This window comes from Euphorbia lathyris, chromosome 2 (genome assembly GCF_963576675.1).
Source record: "Euphorbia lathyris chromosome 2, ddEupLath1.1, whole genome shotgun sequence".
Lineage (NCBI taxonomy): Eukaryota > Viridiplantae > Streptophyta > Magnoliopsida > Malpighiales > Euphorbiaceae > Euphorbia > Euphorbia lathyris.
In genome coordinates this window covers 3134018-3147188 of record NC_088911.1, presented here as the reverse complement: position 1 = coordinate 3147188, position 13171 = coordinate 3134018, and the positions used below count along the sequence as shown (strand labels likewise).

General features: G+C 31.6%; 1 protein-coding gene across 1 annotated transcript; it reads left to right on the top strand.

The window, feature by feature from the left end:
- The first annotated feature begins 2187 nt into the window (after positions 1–2187).
- LOC136220788 ((+)-neomenthol dehydrogenase-like) lies at positions 2188–10189 on the top strand. Its single transcript, XM_066008598.1, has 5 exons — positions 2188–2435; positions 2522–2768; positions 3246–3314; positions 3569–3736; positions 9374–10189. The coding sequence occupies exons 1-5, from the start codon at positions 2416–2418 to the stop codon at positions 9755–9757; spliced, it is 888 nt and encodes a 295-aa protein (XP_065864670.1). The 5' UTR covers positions 2188–2415; the 3' UTR covers positions 9758–10189.
- The last annotated feature ends 2982 nt before the right edge of the window (positions 10190–13171 follow it).

The following is a 13171-nucleotide window of genomic DNA, read 5'->3' as shown; positions in this document are numbered from 1 at the left end:
AAGATCCAAATATTACACTAATATGGTGCAGATAAAAATTCCTAAAGAGACAATATATATGATAATTCCTAAATGTCCTACCGTAAGGTAGGGTCATAGAACCGTCAAGTGTACGCTTTTATTTGTCTATTTATAGGTTGTAAATGAGTCAAACTGCTTATCAGGATGTAAATAAATTGAACTACTCATGAGCGACTTGACAAAAATTGAACCATATTCGGCTCAATTTATAAACGAGCTAAGATTGAATAGGTAAAACCAGGGGCGGAGACAGGGGCCTGGGAGGCGCGAGCCCCTCCGGCCGCCTGAAGTACCATGATCACGAATAGTTTCAGCCCCACTGTCTCCATAAAATTTGAGATGTTGTGGTGTCCGGCTCTCCTGTTTCCAAGAAATTTAGACCGGATGCTGAATTAGCACCCAAATTTGGTCTGAAACCTGTTAGGTTCTCTCTAAATCCAAAATTTTAATTTTCATGGTCTGTTTAGGTCATCTCTAAATCTAAATTTCTAATTTTTTTGGGGCATGTTAGGTCATTATTAAATCCAAATTTTGATTTTCTTTGGCATGTTAGGCCCTTCTTAAACCTAAATTTCTAATTTCTTTAGCCTATTAAACCCTCTCTAAATCTGAATTTTTTCTATAGACACCGATTTAGCAATTTTTTTTTACACACTACGTGTAAATTCGGTCCTTCCAACCGAACAATCCTGTATTCATCACTAGGTAAAACTTGACTCAAAAGCTCACAAACACACTCAGTTTTACAATTTTATCTCGATGGTACCTTAAGAGCAATATTGGCCCAAAATTGATCCCATTTTCTTTCTCAATATTTTTATATTCTAATTTATAAATTTTAAACCTTAATTCATAAATTCTAACTCTAAAAAATATATTTTATGCTCTTAATTTATAATTCCTAATCCTGAAAATATATTAAAAACTGTGATTCTCTTGGTTGATATATTTCAAATAATGATTTGACAGTATTGTAAATAATTTTTAAAAGACCTAATACATTACTAGTTTCCTGAACTTGTCCACAAAAGTATATTGATTCCCTAAACTTTGTTAATATTTCACCAGCCTTCTAAACTTTATTATTTCGTATCACCAGTTCTTTAAATTTGTCCATAAAAGTATATTAGCTCCCTGAACTTTGCAAGTGTTTCACCAACTTCCTATACTTGCTTATTCCATAACAACTAAATACAAAAACCATAATAAGCTAAATTCTAAAAATACAGATTCATCTATTCGAGAGGTAATTTTTTTTCTTTTCTCCTACCTTTCAACCTATTATAAGAGTTGGTGTTGCAGGTTTGAGAGATCGGATGGATGAGGATAGAGAGTTAGTATTATGGTTTTTGTATTTAGTTGTTACGGAATAAACAAGTCCAGGAAGCTGGTGAGACAGTTGCAGAGTGTAGGGAGCTTGTCTACTTTTATGAACAAGTTTAGGAAGCTGACGGTACGAAATAAACAAGTTTAGAGAGCTGGTGAGAGTCTAACAAAATTCAAGAAGCCAATTTGCTATTATGGATAGACCTGTCCACGGGTCGGAGTACCTGCCCGGTCCATCCAGCTCCGTATCCCTTGGACTGGACTTGGACATATAAATTAAACTTAGGCCCAGACCGGCCCAGTCCCGCTAAAGCCCGCCTATTTTTTGGACATGCTTAGGATTGATTAAAAGAGCACGGGACGACCCAGCTCGGTCCACCTATTAATATTAACTAATTGATTTATATAATAAATATTTACTTTTAAATATAAATTTTATTTATTATAATTAAAAATTATGTATATATATCTAGGTGAGTTTGTATGGACTGTATTTCGAATTTGATTTTTAAACCCGAATCCAGTCCGATCCAAACCCGCCTAAATTTATAGTGGGATTAACTTGACTTGGACTAAATACTTGTACATAAAATCCTGATAGATTTTGTCCGAATCCGATCGGACCCGACCCATGGCTATTATGGAAAAATTTAAAAAGTTCCTATGTATTGAGTTTTTAAAAACGGTATTTTCATCTAAATTTTCCATTTCGGGAAATGTGAAAGCACATGTCAATCATCTCAATCTCAAGCCCAACAAGATCCCATCATATCAGCAAATAACAATAAAAAACAAAACATATTCGTAACGTTAAATATTATACAAATGAAGCAGTTGAAATTGAAAACAGGTTGATTTGTCGCGACTCGCGAGCCTCAAATTCTGCAATGGCTCCCATTTCATCTTTCAAATTCATTTGTCATCTCTCTCGCTCTCGTTCCTTCTCTATTTGTTATCTTCTTCAGTTCTATTCATCTTTGTAGCTTACGAAGAAGCTTACAGAAGTATCGAGAAACTTTTAACTTAGAAAATCTTGTTTCATTTTCATCTTCTACTTTTAAATCATCAATGGCAGAAGATAACAAGAGGTAATTCTTCTTCAATCATATGGAAATTAAATTAATCTTCTCTATCTTTTATGCTGCTTCTTACTCATGATTTATGAGAATTTCAGATATGCTGTGGTGACAGGAGCAAACAAGGGGATCGGATTTGGAATTTGTGAGGAGCTTGCTTCAAAAGGAATTGTCGTGATTTTAACGGCCAGAGATGAGAAGAGAGGCCTCGAAGCTATTAAAAAACTCAGTGATTCCGGTCTCTCCGATTATCTCGTTTTTCATCAACTTGATGTCGCCGATTCTGCCAGTGTCGCTGAGCTTGCTGATTTCATCAAATCTCAGTACGGAAAGCTTGATATATTGGTATGATTAATCTAATTTCACTTAATTTTTGCATATAAAATTCATGAGTATATCCTGTTTGATTAATGGATTTAAAGAGAAATTTGAATTGGCTTGATATATGAACTTTGATTTTCAACAATTAACTTCATAGTTCATCGCAACTCAATTTGGAAAGCTTGATATCTTTGTACTCGTTATCTAGATCTGAGCTTTTGATTGGTGTGTTTCTTTATACATAAACTAATTAGTTAATTAATCAAAATTGCTGCATTATGCGATTTCGTTCCTCAGGGGAGAATTGGCTGTTCTTATGATATTTGTAGTTGATTTTATTAAATTTAACTGATGATATATCTCTCTTCCAAAGTTAATTGTTACTTCTCAATCAGTTTTATGAGATTCTCAGTTTTTGAAGGAAGCAAATTTCAAATAATCGTTTTTTGAGAGTATCTGTAATCAATCAGATGTTGAAAGCAAGATTGTGTTTCTGTGCAGGTAAACAATGCAGGAGTTTCTGGAGTTAATATTGATGCTGAGGCATTAAGAACTTCTGATCCGAGCAAAGTAAGTTTCTATTAATGTTCCTACTGATAGAAAACAACACTGAACATATTTGATGAGGCTGATTAAGCTTATGTAAAATAAACAAGGTTAAAATTTGATTTGTGGCTGATTAAGCATCAAAATTAGTTACTAATTGACCAAGTATAGATTGTTTACGTTATATATAGCATGACTGCTGAAAGTAGGATTTTTATTCATTAAGAATTTTATTTTTCTATGCATATGAACGTGATGATTTTATTTCGTTGATGCAGGAAATCAATTGGAGTGAAATAATGAGTCAAACATACGAGTTAGGTGATGAGTGTGTGAAAATAAACTATTATGGCGCTAAGAGGATGAATGAAGCACTTATTCCTCTGCTCCAGTTATCTGATTCACCTAGGATTGTCAATGTTTCGTCCGTTATGGGCAAGCTGGAGGTAACTCTTAACCCTCTTTCTTTTGCACGAGCAATTATGCTATGGTACGGGAGTTCTAATAGGCATTCTACTTGAAACTAACAGAATACACTATTTGTGAGCATCGTTTGAATATAAGTGGGACCCACACTATTTTTAAAAGGTGTTGTAGGATCCGCACAAATAATATATTCTTCTTGGTAGTTAGTTTCAAATAGGATGTCTATTCAGAACTCTCATAAGATACATGTTTGTGAGTTTTAGAACTCGATTGCCGTATTTTAGAATTTGGGATTGAACGATATACTCGGCTTGGAGTGAGAGTGTGTTTGGTTGGAAAGAAGTATGTTTCTATGTCCAAATACACTCCCAAAAGTGCATAATTATCTTTTGTCCAATACTTTCTTCTAACCGAACAAAACCTATCTGTTTCATATGGCAAAACTTATAAGCATCTTTTCTCAAAAGTGCATAATTATCTTTCTGTCCAATATTTTCTTCTAACCGAACAAAACCTATAAATATCTGTTTTATATGGCAAAACTTATAAGTATCTGTTTCATATGGCAGGAGGGGAGGATATCCTCTCCTTCCTTCATCCTCCCACCAGCTAAATCTCATAGGGCTCAATATTTGGGATATTTGGGAGGTTAGACTCAGTTTGATTTGAAATGGGATAAGGTATCAAAATAGGTTTAAGGTTTTTGGAAAGTCCCAATTTAGGTTCAACATTCAAAATAGCACCAATTTAGGCTTAACGTTGACAACATAATATCAATTTAGGATTAACGTTTATAATATAGCATCAATTTAGGCCACACGTACAAAATAGCAACAATATAGGCTTAACGTTTACAAAATAATATGAATTTAAGCTTAACGTTTACAAAATATATACGATTTAAGCTAAACGTCATAATTAAATTAATCATATTATATTCTTTCTCTACTAACTTATGTGTTATCTTTTTATTTAGTTCTACATTCTTATTTATTAGAATACAATTAATTAGTATTCTTGCCCAATAAGATTTTATATTTGTTTTTCATGCTCATGTAATATATACAAACTAAAAGTAATTGAACATCCACAATATTTCGAACACTGACATATATCAATATTATTTTAACTAGTGTTCGAAATATTGTGGATATTCAATTACTTTTAGTTTGCATATATTACATGAGTCATGGAATGATTGATGAAAAACAAATATAAAGTTTTAATGAGCAAAAATACTAATTAATTGTATTATAATAAATAAGAAAATAGAACTAAATAAAAAAGATAACATATAAAGTTAATATGAAAAGAATATAATATGGTTAATTTAATTGTGACGTTTAACTTAAATTGGATATATTTTGTAAACGTTAAGCCTATATTTGTGCTATTTTATACGTGAGGCCTAAATTGATGCTATATTGTAAACGTTAAGCCTAAATCGACATTATGTTGTAAACGTGAAACCTATATTGGTGCTATTTTGAACGTTGAGCCTAAATTGATACTTTTTCAAAAACCTTAGACCTATTTTGGTACCTTATCCCATTTGAAATTTAAATTTCAATTATGATTTTCACATTTTTTTCAAAAGGGTAAGGGCCCTGTTTGGGAATTAGCTGTTAGTTGTTAGCTGATTACATTAGCTGATTTGATTAGCTGTTTGTGTAGTCCTGTTTGGTAAAAATTAGCTGATTGATAATAGCGGTTTGTGCAAAAAGACGAATAAGGGCATTAATTTTGGCGCAGGAGAAGATGGAGTCTATCTATTAGGGTTAAAGAAGTCTATTAATTTTAATATTACAAAACGCTAATTGAAAAAGCTCATTTTAAGAGCTTTTTCTAAATTAGCGTTTTCATCCCAAAACTCTCTCCCAAACCTCTCTCCACCAAACACTCCAATTAGCGGTTTTAGTGGTCAAACCTTTAAAGTTGGTCAAAACCGCTCTTTTTATCCCGAAACGCTCTTTACCAAACAGGGGCAAGATCTAATTTGTCCCTAAATTTATTGTGAAAGTTCAATTTTATTCTTATTGTATACAACATTCTAATTTTAGGTTATAATAGAAATGTTAGCTTAATTTTATATTGATGGTAGAAAATCTAGTTCGATTTTACCTTTTCTGAAAACATATTGACAGAAACTAGGACGGAATTCAATGAGAAATGGTAAAATTGAGCAAAGATTTTTATGACGAGGGTATAAATACAACAAGTTAATTGCATCAATAAACTATTGAAGTTTGGAGATAGTTTCAAAAAGTCATTAATTTTCATTTTATTTAAATAAAGTAATTGAATTTTTCATTTTATTTCAATAAAATCACTCCATCCATTTTAAACTGAAAAAAATGCATGAATAGTGCATAACAGTCATAATTGACTTTTATACATGAAATGATATTTGGCTGATTAAGGAATACAAATTTATATTTGTTATATACTTAATTCAATTTTTTAAAACTGCCAAGTGATAATTAATATATATTTTTTCAATTTTGTAAGTGTCTCACAAGCTTACTAAACTTGCTTATTTCGTATCACCAGCTCACTAAACTTGTCTATAAAAGTAGATTACCTCCCTGAACGTTATAAGTGTCTCACCAACTCCTTAAACTTGCTCATTCTGTAACAACTAAATACAAAAACTCGTTAAACCTAAATTCTAAAAATATGTCTTCATCTTTTCGAGAGTTAATTTTTTCGCTTCTCCTACCTTTTAACCTATTATAAGAGTATTGCAGGTTTGAGAGATTGAATGAGTGAGGATCGAGAGTTAGTATTATGGTTTTTGTATTTAGTTGTTACAGAATAAACACGTTTAGAGAGTTGATGAGACACTTGTAAAATTCAGGGAGTTAATCTACATTTATGGATAAGTTTAGGGAGCTGATGATATGAAATAAGAATGTTTATGGAGCTGGTGAGACACTTGTAAAGTTAAGAGAGCCAATCTACCATTTTGAACAAATTCAGAGAACTGGTGATGTATTTGACCTAAAAAGTTTAGTTGTTACTTGACATACATGTTTGCAACTTGGCGAAAGTTTTTTTTGAGCATGGTTGCCAATCACTATTTAAGTGACTTTTTATGCATAAATTAATTGGAATGGTAAATAAAAGAAAAATAATAATAAATTTCTTGAAAAAAAATAAAGTTGAATGACTTTTTTAAAAAAAAAGGGAAAATTACAAAACTAGGTCAAATGGAAGGTCTATTTACATATTTAACCCATTTACTCAACCTATTACATATCTAGACTCATTTTGTGTGACTTTCCCGTAATACCCCCACCCTTCCCACTTCCCCTCACTCTATCGGTTTCTCTCCCCTGTTCTCCTTGGTGCGCGAAAACGGTTTGGCTCCTCCATTAATGATTTGAAGACTTTTGATCTTCCTATTTGCCTTTAAATTGCATGAAATCTGCACCATGTTTCCAAATCACAATGAAGTTCTCTTTTCATCTCTTGATTCTGCAACTTCCTCACCCTAGAAAACGAAGCCATGGTTCTTCATCTTCCTGTTCGTTAATTGGTTTCTTTCTTCTTGTTACCATTCCAGAAATGGTTATTCTACGTTATTTCCGTCGTTCTTCCCAATTTATCATACTGTTAGGAGCGAAAAATGTAAGTATCTGCTGTTTTTCCTGCGTTTTCCATGAATTCACTTCGCGTAGTCGATGAATTCGCGGAGATCTGCGAAGAGAACGAACCTGAAACTTGATGATCTACTTCGCGAATCGATGAATTCGCGACGTTCTGCGAAGAGAAAGAGTCTGAAACGTATGAATCTACCTCGCGAATCTATTAGTTCGCGAAGTCTGCGAATAGATCCTTACGTTTCAGACCTCGCAGACTTCGCGAAAGCATCGATATGCGACGTAGATAGTCACATTTCAGACCTCGCAGACTTCGCGAAAGAATCGTTATGCGAAGTAAAATCACCTCTTCCCATGCACATTTACATTCGCATGCTTCGCTAATTTTCATTTCGCGAATCCAAAATCGTCCTTTTTCATAACTAACACGGTTAATTTTTTCTGTAGATGGTTGAATACGTAACATCCCTTTCTGGAAGGCGGCGTACTGGGCTGCAGGGAAGATGATTTTCCTTCCTGTATAGGGATGAACTTCCCCAAGATTGACACATTCACTCCTGAAATGATTCGTTAGGAGAGATTGTGTCAATCTCGGGGTGCACCATGGGACACGTCCATCCTATGGTGCCAATCTTCAAAGTGGACCTAACTTAATCCGGTGCCAATTTTAAAGCGGATGAGTAATCTTCGTTTCAAAATTGGTACCAGATTAGTTATTGTGGCAATCTTGTTGTAAATTTTGATAATGTTATGATTTGAATGTTGTTATTGTGGCAATCTTTTTATAAATTTTGATAATGTTATGATTTGAATGTTATAATCCGTTGTTGTTTGCCCTTTTTTGTTATATACTACTTCGCGAATTAGCTTCAAAACACATCCAGGCTTCGCATATGCGAACTAAATTCATCAAGCAAACCCAAACATTTACTTCGCAGACTTCGCATAGTATGGAATATGCGAAGTCAGACGGGATGGGGCGAGCCGCGCGTAAATATTGGGGGTATTTTTGGAAAGTCACACAAAATGAGTCTAGATATGTAATAAGTTGAGTAAATAGGTTAAATATGTAAATGGGCCTTCCATTTGACCTAGTTTTGTAATTTTCCCTTTAAAAAATGGTAGTAACTGCAGTTTACCCAAATTACAATTCCGTCAGTAACTTTAGGATGGATCAAAGTTGACTCTTATTTAAAAAAAGAAAAGAAAAATGGGAGAAGACGTGTTAAGTTTTGAATTTTCTTCATAATTAGTTATAAACTAAACATAAAATTATAACTAAATTATATTATCAAATTTAATTTTCAACATGTCACTATTTTCTATATATCACAAATAAAATAAAATTGTATATTTTAATTTAAAAAATTTACACCTCAATTCATAAATTTTAAACTGCACAAAATATATCCTATACTCCTAACGTATAAATAGTATTCCTTAAAATATATTAAAGATAACAAGAATAACTATTTACTTAGTTTGACATAATTTAACAATAGGTCAAATTTGGTGAATCAGCCAGTAACCAATCAAACCAATTAATAATGTTTTAGCATCTTGATCACTATTTCTCTACCGGTTTCAAAGTTTGTTCGCTTAAGAAAATAAATCAATAGAAAGTTTTAGGTTAGTTAATAGAAAAATATATGAAAAAAAGTGAAGTAAAATATATTTTTAAACTTTTCGAAACTCTACTTCATTTCTGTTTACCCTTCTAAAAACAATGTCCACTATTTCTTTAGTTAATAGAAAAATATACGAAAAAAGTGAAGTAAAATATTTTTCTAAACTTTTCGGAACTCTACTTCATTTCTGTTTACCCTTTTAAAAACAATGCCCACTATTTCTTCATGTCTTTCTGTGTAAAAGCAAAACACTAGAAAATATTTTATTCTCCAACAAATTTTCTTCTTACCTAATATTTTTCTAATAAATAAACGAGCCTTGATTAAATTTCCACATAAGATATAAGAAACTGAATTTGGGGTCACTCAGTCCAACTATATACATTTGTGCTTTTTAGCTTATAACATTCTTTATGTCTTGTTTCAGAATGTATCTAATGAATGGGCTAAAGAGATATTAAGTAATACTGAAAAGCTTTCTGAAGAGAAAATTGATGAGGTTCTAGTCCAGTTTCTAAAAGATTTCAAAGAATGTCCAGGTTCACTAAAAACCAAAGGTTGGCCTACTCTCATGTCTTCTTATGCATTATCAAAAGCAGCTTTGAATGCTCTTACACGGATCCAAGCGAAGAGATTTTCAAAATTTAAAATAAATTGTGTGTGTCCTGGCCGTGTCAAAACAGATATCACTCTCCATACAGGAAACTTGTCCGTCAAAGAAGGTATTGAATGTCCAGTAACGTTAGCTCTTTTACCTGATCATGGTCCATCTGGTTGCTTCTTTGTGAACAAAAAAGAAACAACCTTTTAATACGTTGGACATGTATTAATCTTCATGGACATAGGTATATGTTAAAGTTTATAAGATTGTCACACTCTTATTATTATGTTGTGTTTGTACTTACAAATATGGTTTCTTTGTGCAAGTAGGACCGGCCCTGAGGTTGATTTCTGGGGCAGTAGCCCAGGGCCCATCATCATAGGGGGTCCATTGTTTATAAAAAAATCAGTTTTTTTTCCCACCATATCCGGAGCAAGTGTTTCAGTTCTGACATTGTGCTTTAATTTGGATCCATTGGACCATTTATTTGAAGGTTTTTTACATAAAAAAACCATAAAATGTTAACTAAAATATAGGAAAATTTAGGTAGAAGTTCATTCTAAATTGGCACCATTTATTTGAAGGCTTTTTACATAAAAAAAAAACCATAAAATTATAACTAAAATATAGGAAAATTTAGATAGAAGTTCATTCTAAATTGGGACCATTTATTTGAAAGCTTTTTTTAAAAAAAAACCAATAAAAGTATAACTAAAATATAGGAAAATTTAGATAGAAGTTCATTCTAAATTGGGACCATTTATGAATTTTTGTCTAATTTTTTTAAATTAAGGTACAAAATCATACTATACTTTGTTTCTTTAACTTGGCTCTATGTTTAATGAAAAATTTAATGGTAAAAAATTTAAGGTTTGTTAGTTTCTTTTCTATTAATATAGTTTGGTTGGTTAGTATTCTGGTATAATCTATATTCTAGTTTGTGTTTTGATTTTGTTAGTTTTGCTTTTTTGATTTTGTTAGTGTTTGATCAATTTTTCGAAGAAAGTTAACGTTGCGATAGCTGATTAACGATTAAATGGTTAAAATTTAAGAATGTATAACTTTAATTGTTTAGAGCAATTTCGGTTTTGTTAGTCCCTCTTGGGATTGTATTCTTAACTTTTTATTCTCATTCTTTACGTTTTAATAAAATTCAGACTTAGATGTATTGGAAATTTCGTTAGGGTGCACCAACCTAGTTGGAATATCCGGCTATTTCTTTTTCATCTAACTTCTAACTTGTATTAAAAAAAATTAAAATGTATATATGAACGGACCCAAATTTTATCATCTCGCCCCGGGCCTCCAATAGGTCAGGAACGGCCCTGTGTGCAAGTATAGAAATGGGGTAAATTACACCCATGGCCATTGAACTGTATTCATTTTAACATTGTGGCCACTGAACTTTGAATTTTTTAACGCCGGTGCTTGCTCAACACCTCAAAACGACCGTTGACGGCCTCAAAATAAAAAATTTGAAGAGTTAATGATTTTATAAGGAACTTTAATTCTTGAAAATTTTTCGTTTTGAGATCATTTATGTGTTGTTTGGTTAGGAGAGAGAAAGTGTATTTTTAGAGAGAGAAAGCTCTAGAAATGGTTATTTTGGAAAGAAGAAAAAGTGTTTAATGGTATGCCGTTCTAAATAATTTTATTTCTTGAACATTTCAATTTTGAAATTGTTAATAGTTATTTTGATGCGTTAGTTAAACTTTAGTGGTCTTACCGTGAAAATGTACAAAGTTCAGTGGTCATAAGTGTAATTTACCTAATATTTTTTTTGTTGATTAACTTAATTGTTATCATTTTAACATATTTTTTCAACTTGTTAGTAACACATTAAATATTTTAGACATAGCTGATGTTTCAAATGTACGATCTGATGGTTAAATAACAATCAAATTAGCTTTTTCAAATTTTCGGTAGTGTAGAGCTAATATTGATCTTTTGAAATGTTATGGTTAAATTTTTATCATTTAAATTTACACGTCATTTAAAACGGTAAGGTCAAAATTGGCCTTTACCCTAAAATATAAGAAATTGAAATTGGGGTTACTCCAATCCAATTATATACATTTATGCTTTCTAGCTCATAATATTTTGTTTCAAAATGTATCCAATGAATGGGTTAAAGAGGTATTAAGTAATACTGAAAAGCTTTTTGAAGAGAAAATTGACGAAGTTGTAATTCAGTTTCTAAAAGACTTCAAAGAATGTTCATATCCACTAGAAACCAAAGGTTGGCATGCTTCGGTTCGTTTAGTTGGATTGTTGTTGTTTACTATTTTTTGTTGCGGTTTGCGGCTTGTTGTTTCTGTTAGCTGTTGTTGTTTATTAGCTGATTGATTGTCAGTGTTTGGTAAAATTATAATTAACTGTTATTGTTAGTATATAAAATGACTAAGAGCATCTCCAATAGAGTGACATAGCTCTCTAAATTGTTAAATTTAGCTAGCCATTTAGAGAGTGATCACTCCAACAAGGTGACATGGCTCTCTAAAATAAATAGCTAGCCATTTTCACTAGCTAAATTTGGCTAGTTTCTTTGGCTAGCTATTTCTATTTTTTATTCATTCTTTCTCTTTCCTTTTTGTATTTTTTTCTACTTTTTCTTTTTTTCTTTAAATTTAATCATTTTTAATAATAAAATAATCAAATAGAAAGTCAAATAGCTAGCATGGTTGGAGCAAAACATAAATTTGGCTAGCTAAATTTGACTAACCTAATATTTTATATTATTTTAGAGAGTCAAATAGTTAGGTGCTGTTTGATAAAACTGAAAATTAAGTGCTGAAAAAATAAGTACTGAATTTTAAGTGCTGAATATTTTAAGTGCTGAAAATATTGAGTGATATAATTATTATAAAAATATTAGTTGATAATGTTTAACTTAAAATGTTAAGTCAAATATTTTGACTTACCAAAATAAGTGCTTTTTAATTTAATTTATTAATTTAAGTGGTGGAAAATAATTGTTATCAAACGCACTTAAAATAAATAAGTGCTTAATATTTTAATTTAAACCATTAAATGGCTTATCAAACAAGGCCTTAGTTAATGTTGGAGATGCTCTAATATCGGCTTATTTTAAATCAATCAACAAATAAATATAAATATAAATGTAATTTTAAAATTAAGTTTTTGGGTTGTTTTATTTAATGTTGTTGGAGAAAGGTAATCCAACTAAACTAACAGGTGCCTATCGAATCAAAGAATTCATCTTAGAAATTTCTTTTGATGGTTGTAAAAATGCAGTGTTTGTATACAAGAAACCCAATATCAATTACTTAAGGGAATATTTGAATTTTGACCTTATGCGCAACGGTAAAGGAAGGAAAGATAAATTAAAGGCTTAAAAAATACCCCTAACGTTTTGGGGCAGGAGCAATTTCACCCCTAACGTCTAAAATGGTGCAATTTTACCCCTAATGTTGGAAGTCAAGAGCAATTTTATCCCTAACATTGATAAATTGGATCAATTTGAGAAATAATTCACCAAACTGTCTTCTCGGTCATGAATCTTGTCATCTACACTTCACACATGTGTTATTTTATTAGTAACAAATAAGAAACATATGTTGGGATGTGAAAAAAATAAGAAAAAGGTATTAAAAATATACTGTC

Excerpts from the sequence above, each read along its gene's own strand:
- LOC136220788 (XM_066008598.1), top strand. The coding sequence starts at position 2,416 with ATGGCAGAAGATAACAAGAG. Across the intron at positions 3,315-3,568 it reads GAACTTCTGATCCGAGCAAA|GAAATCAATTGGAGTGAAAT; the intron begins GTAAGTTTCTAT and ends TCGTTGATGCAG. Across the intron at positions 3,737-9,373 it reads CCGTTATGGGCAAGCTGGAG|AATGTATCTAATGAATGGGC; the intron begins GTAACTCTTAAC and ends GTCTTGTTTCAG.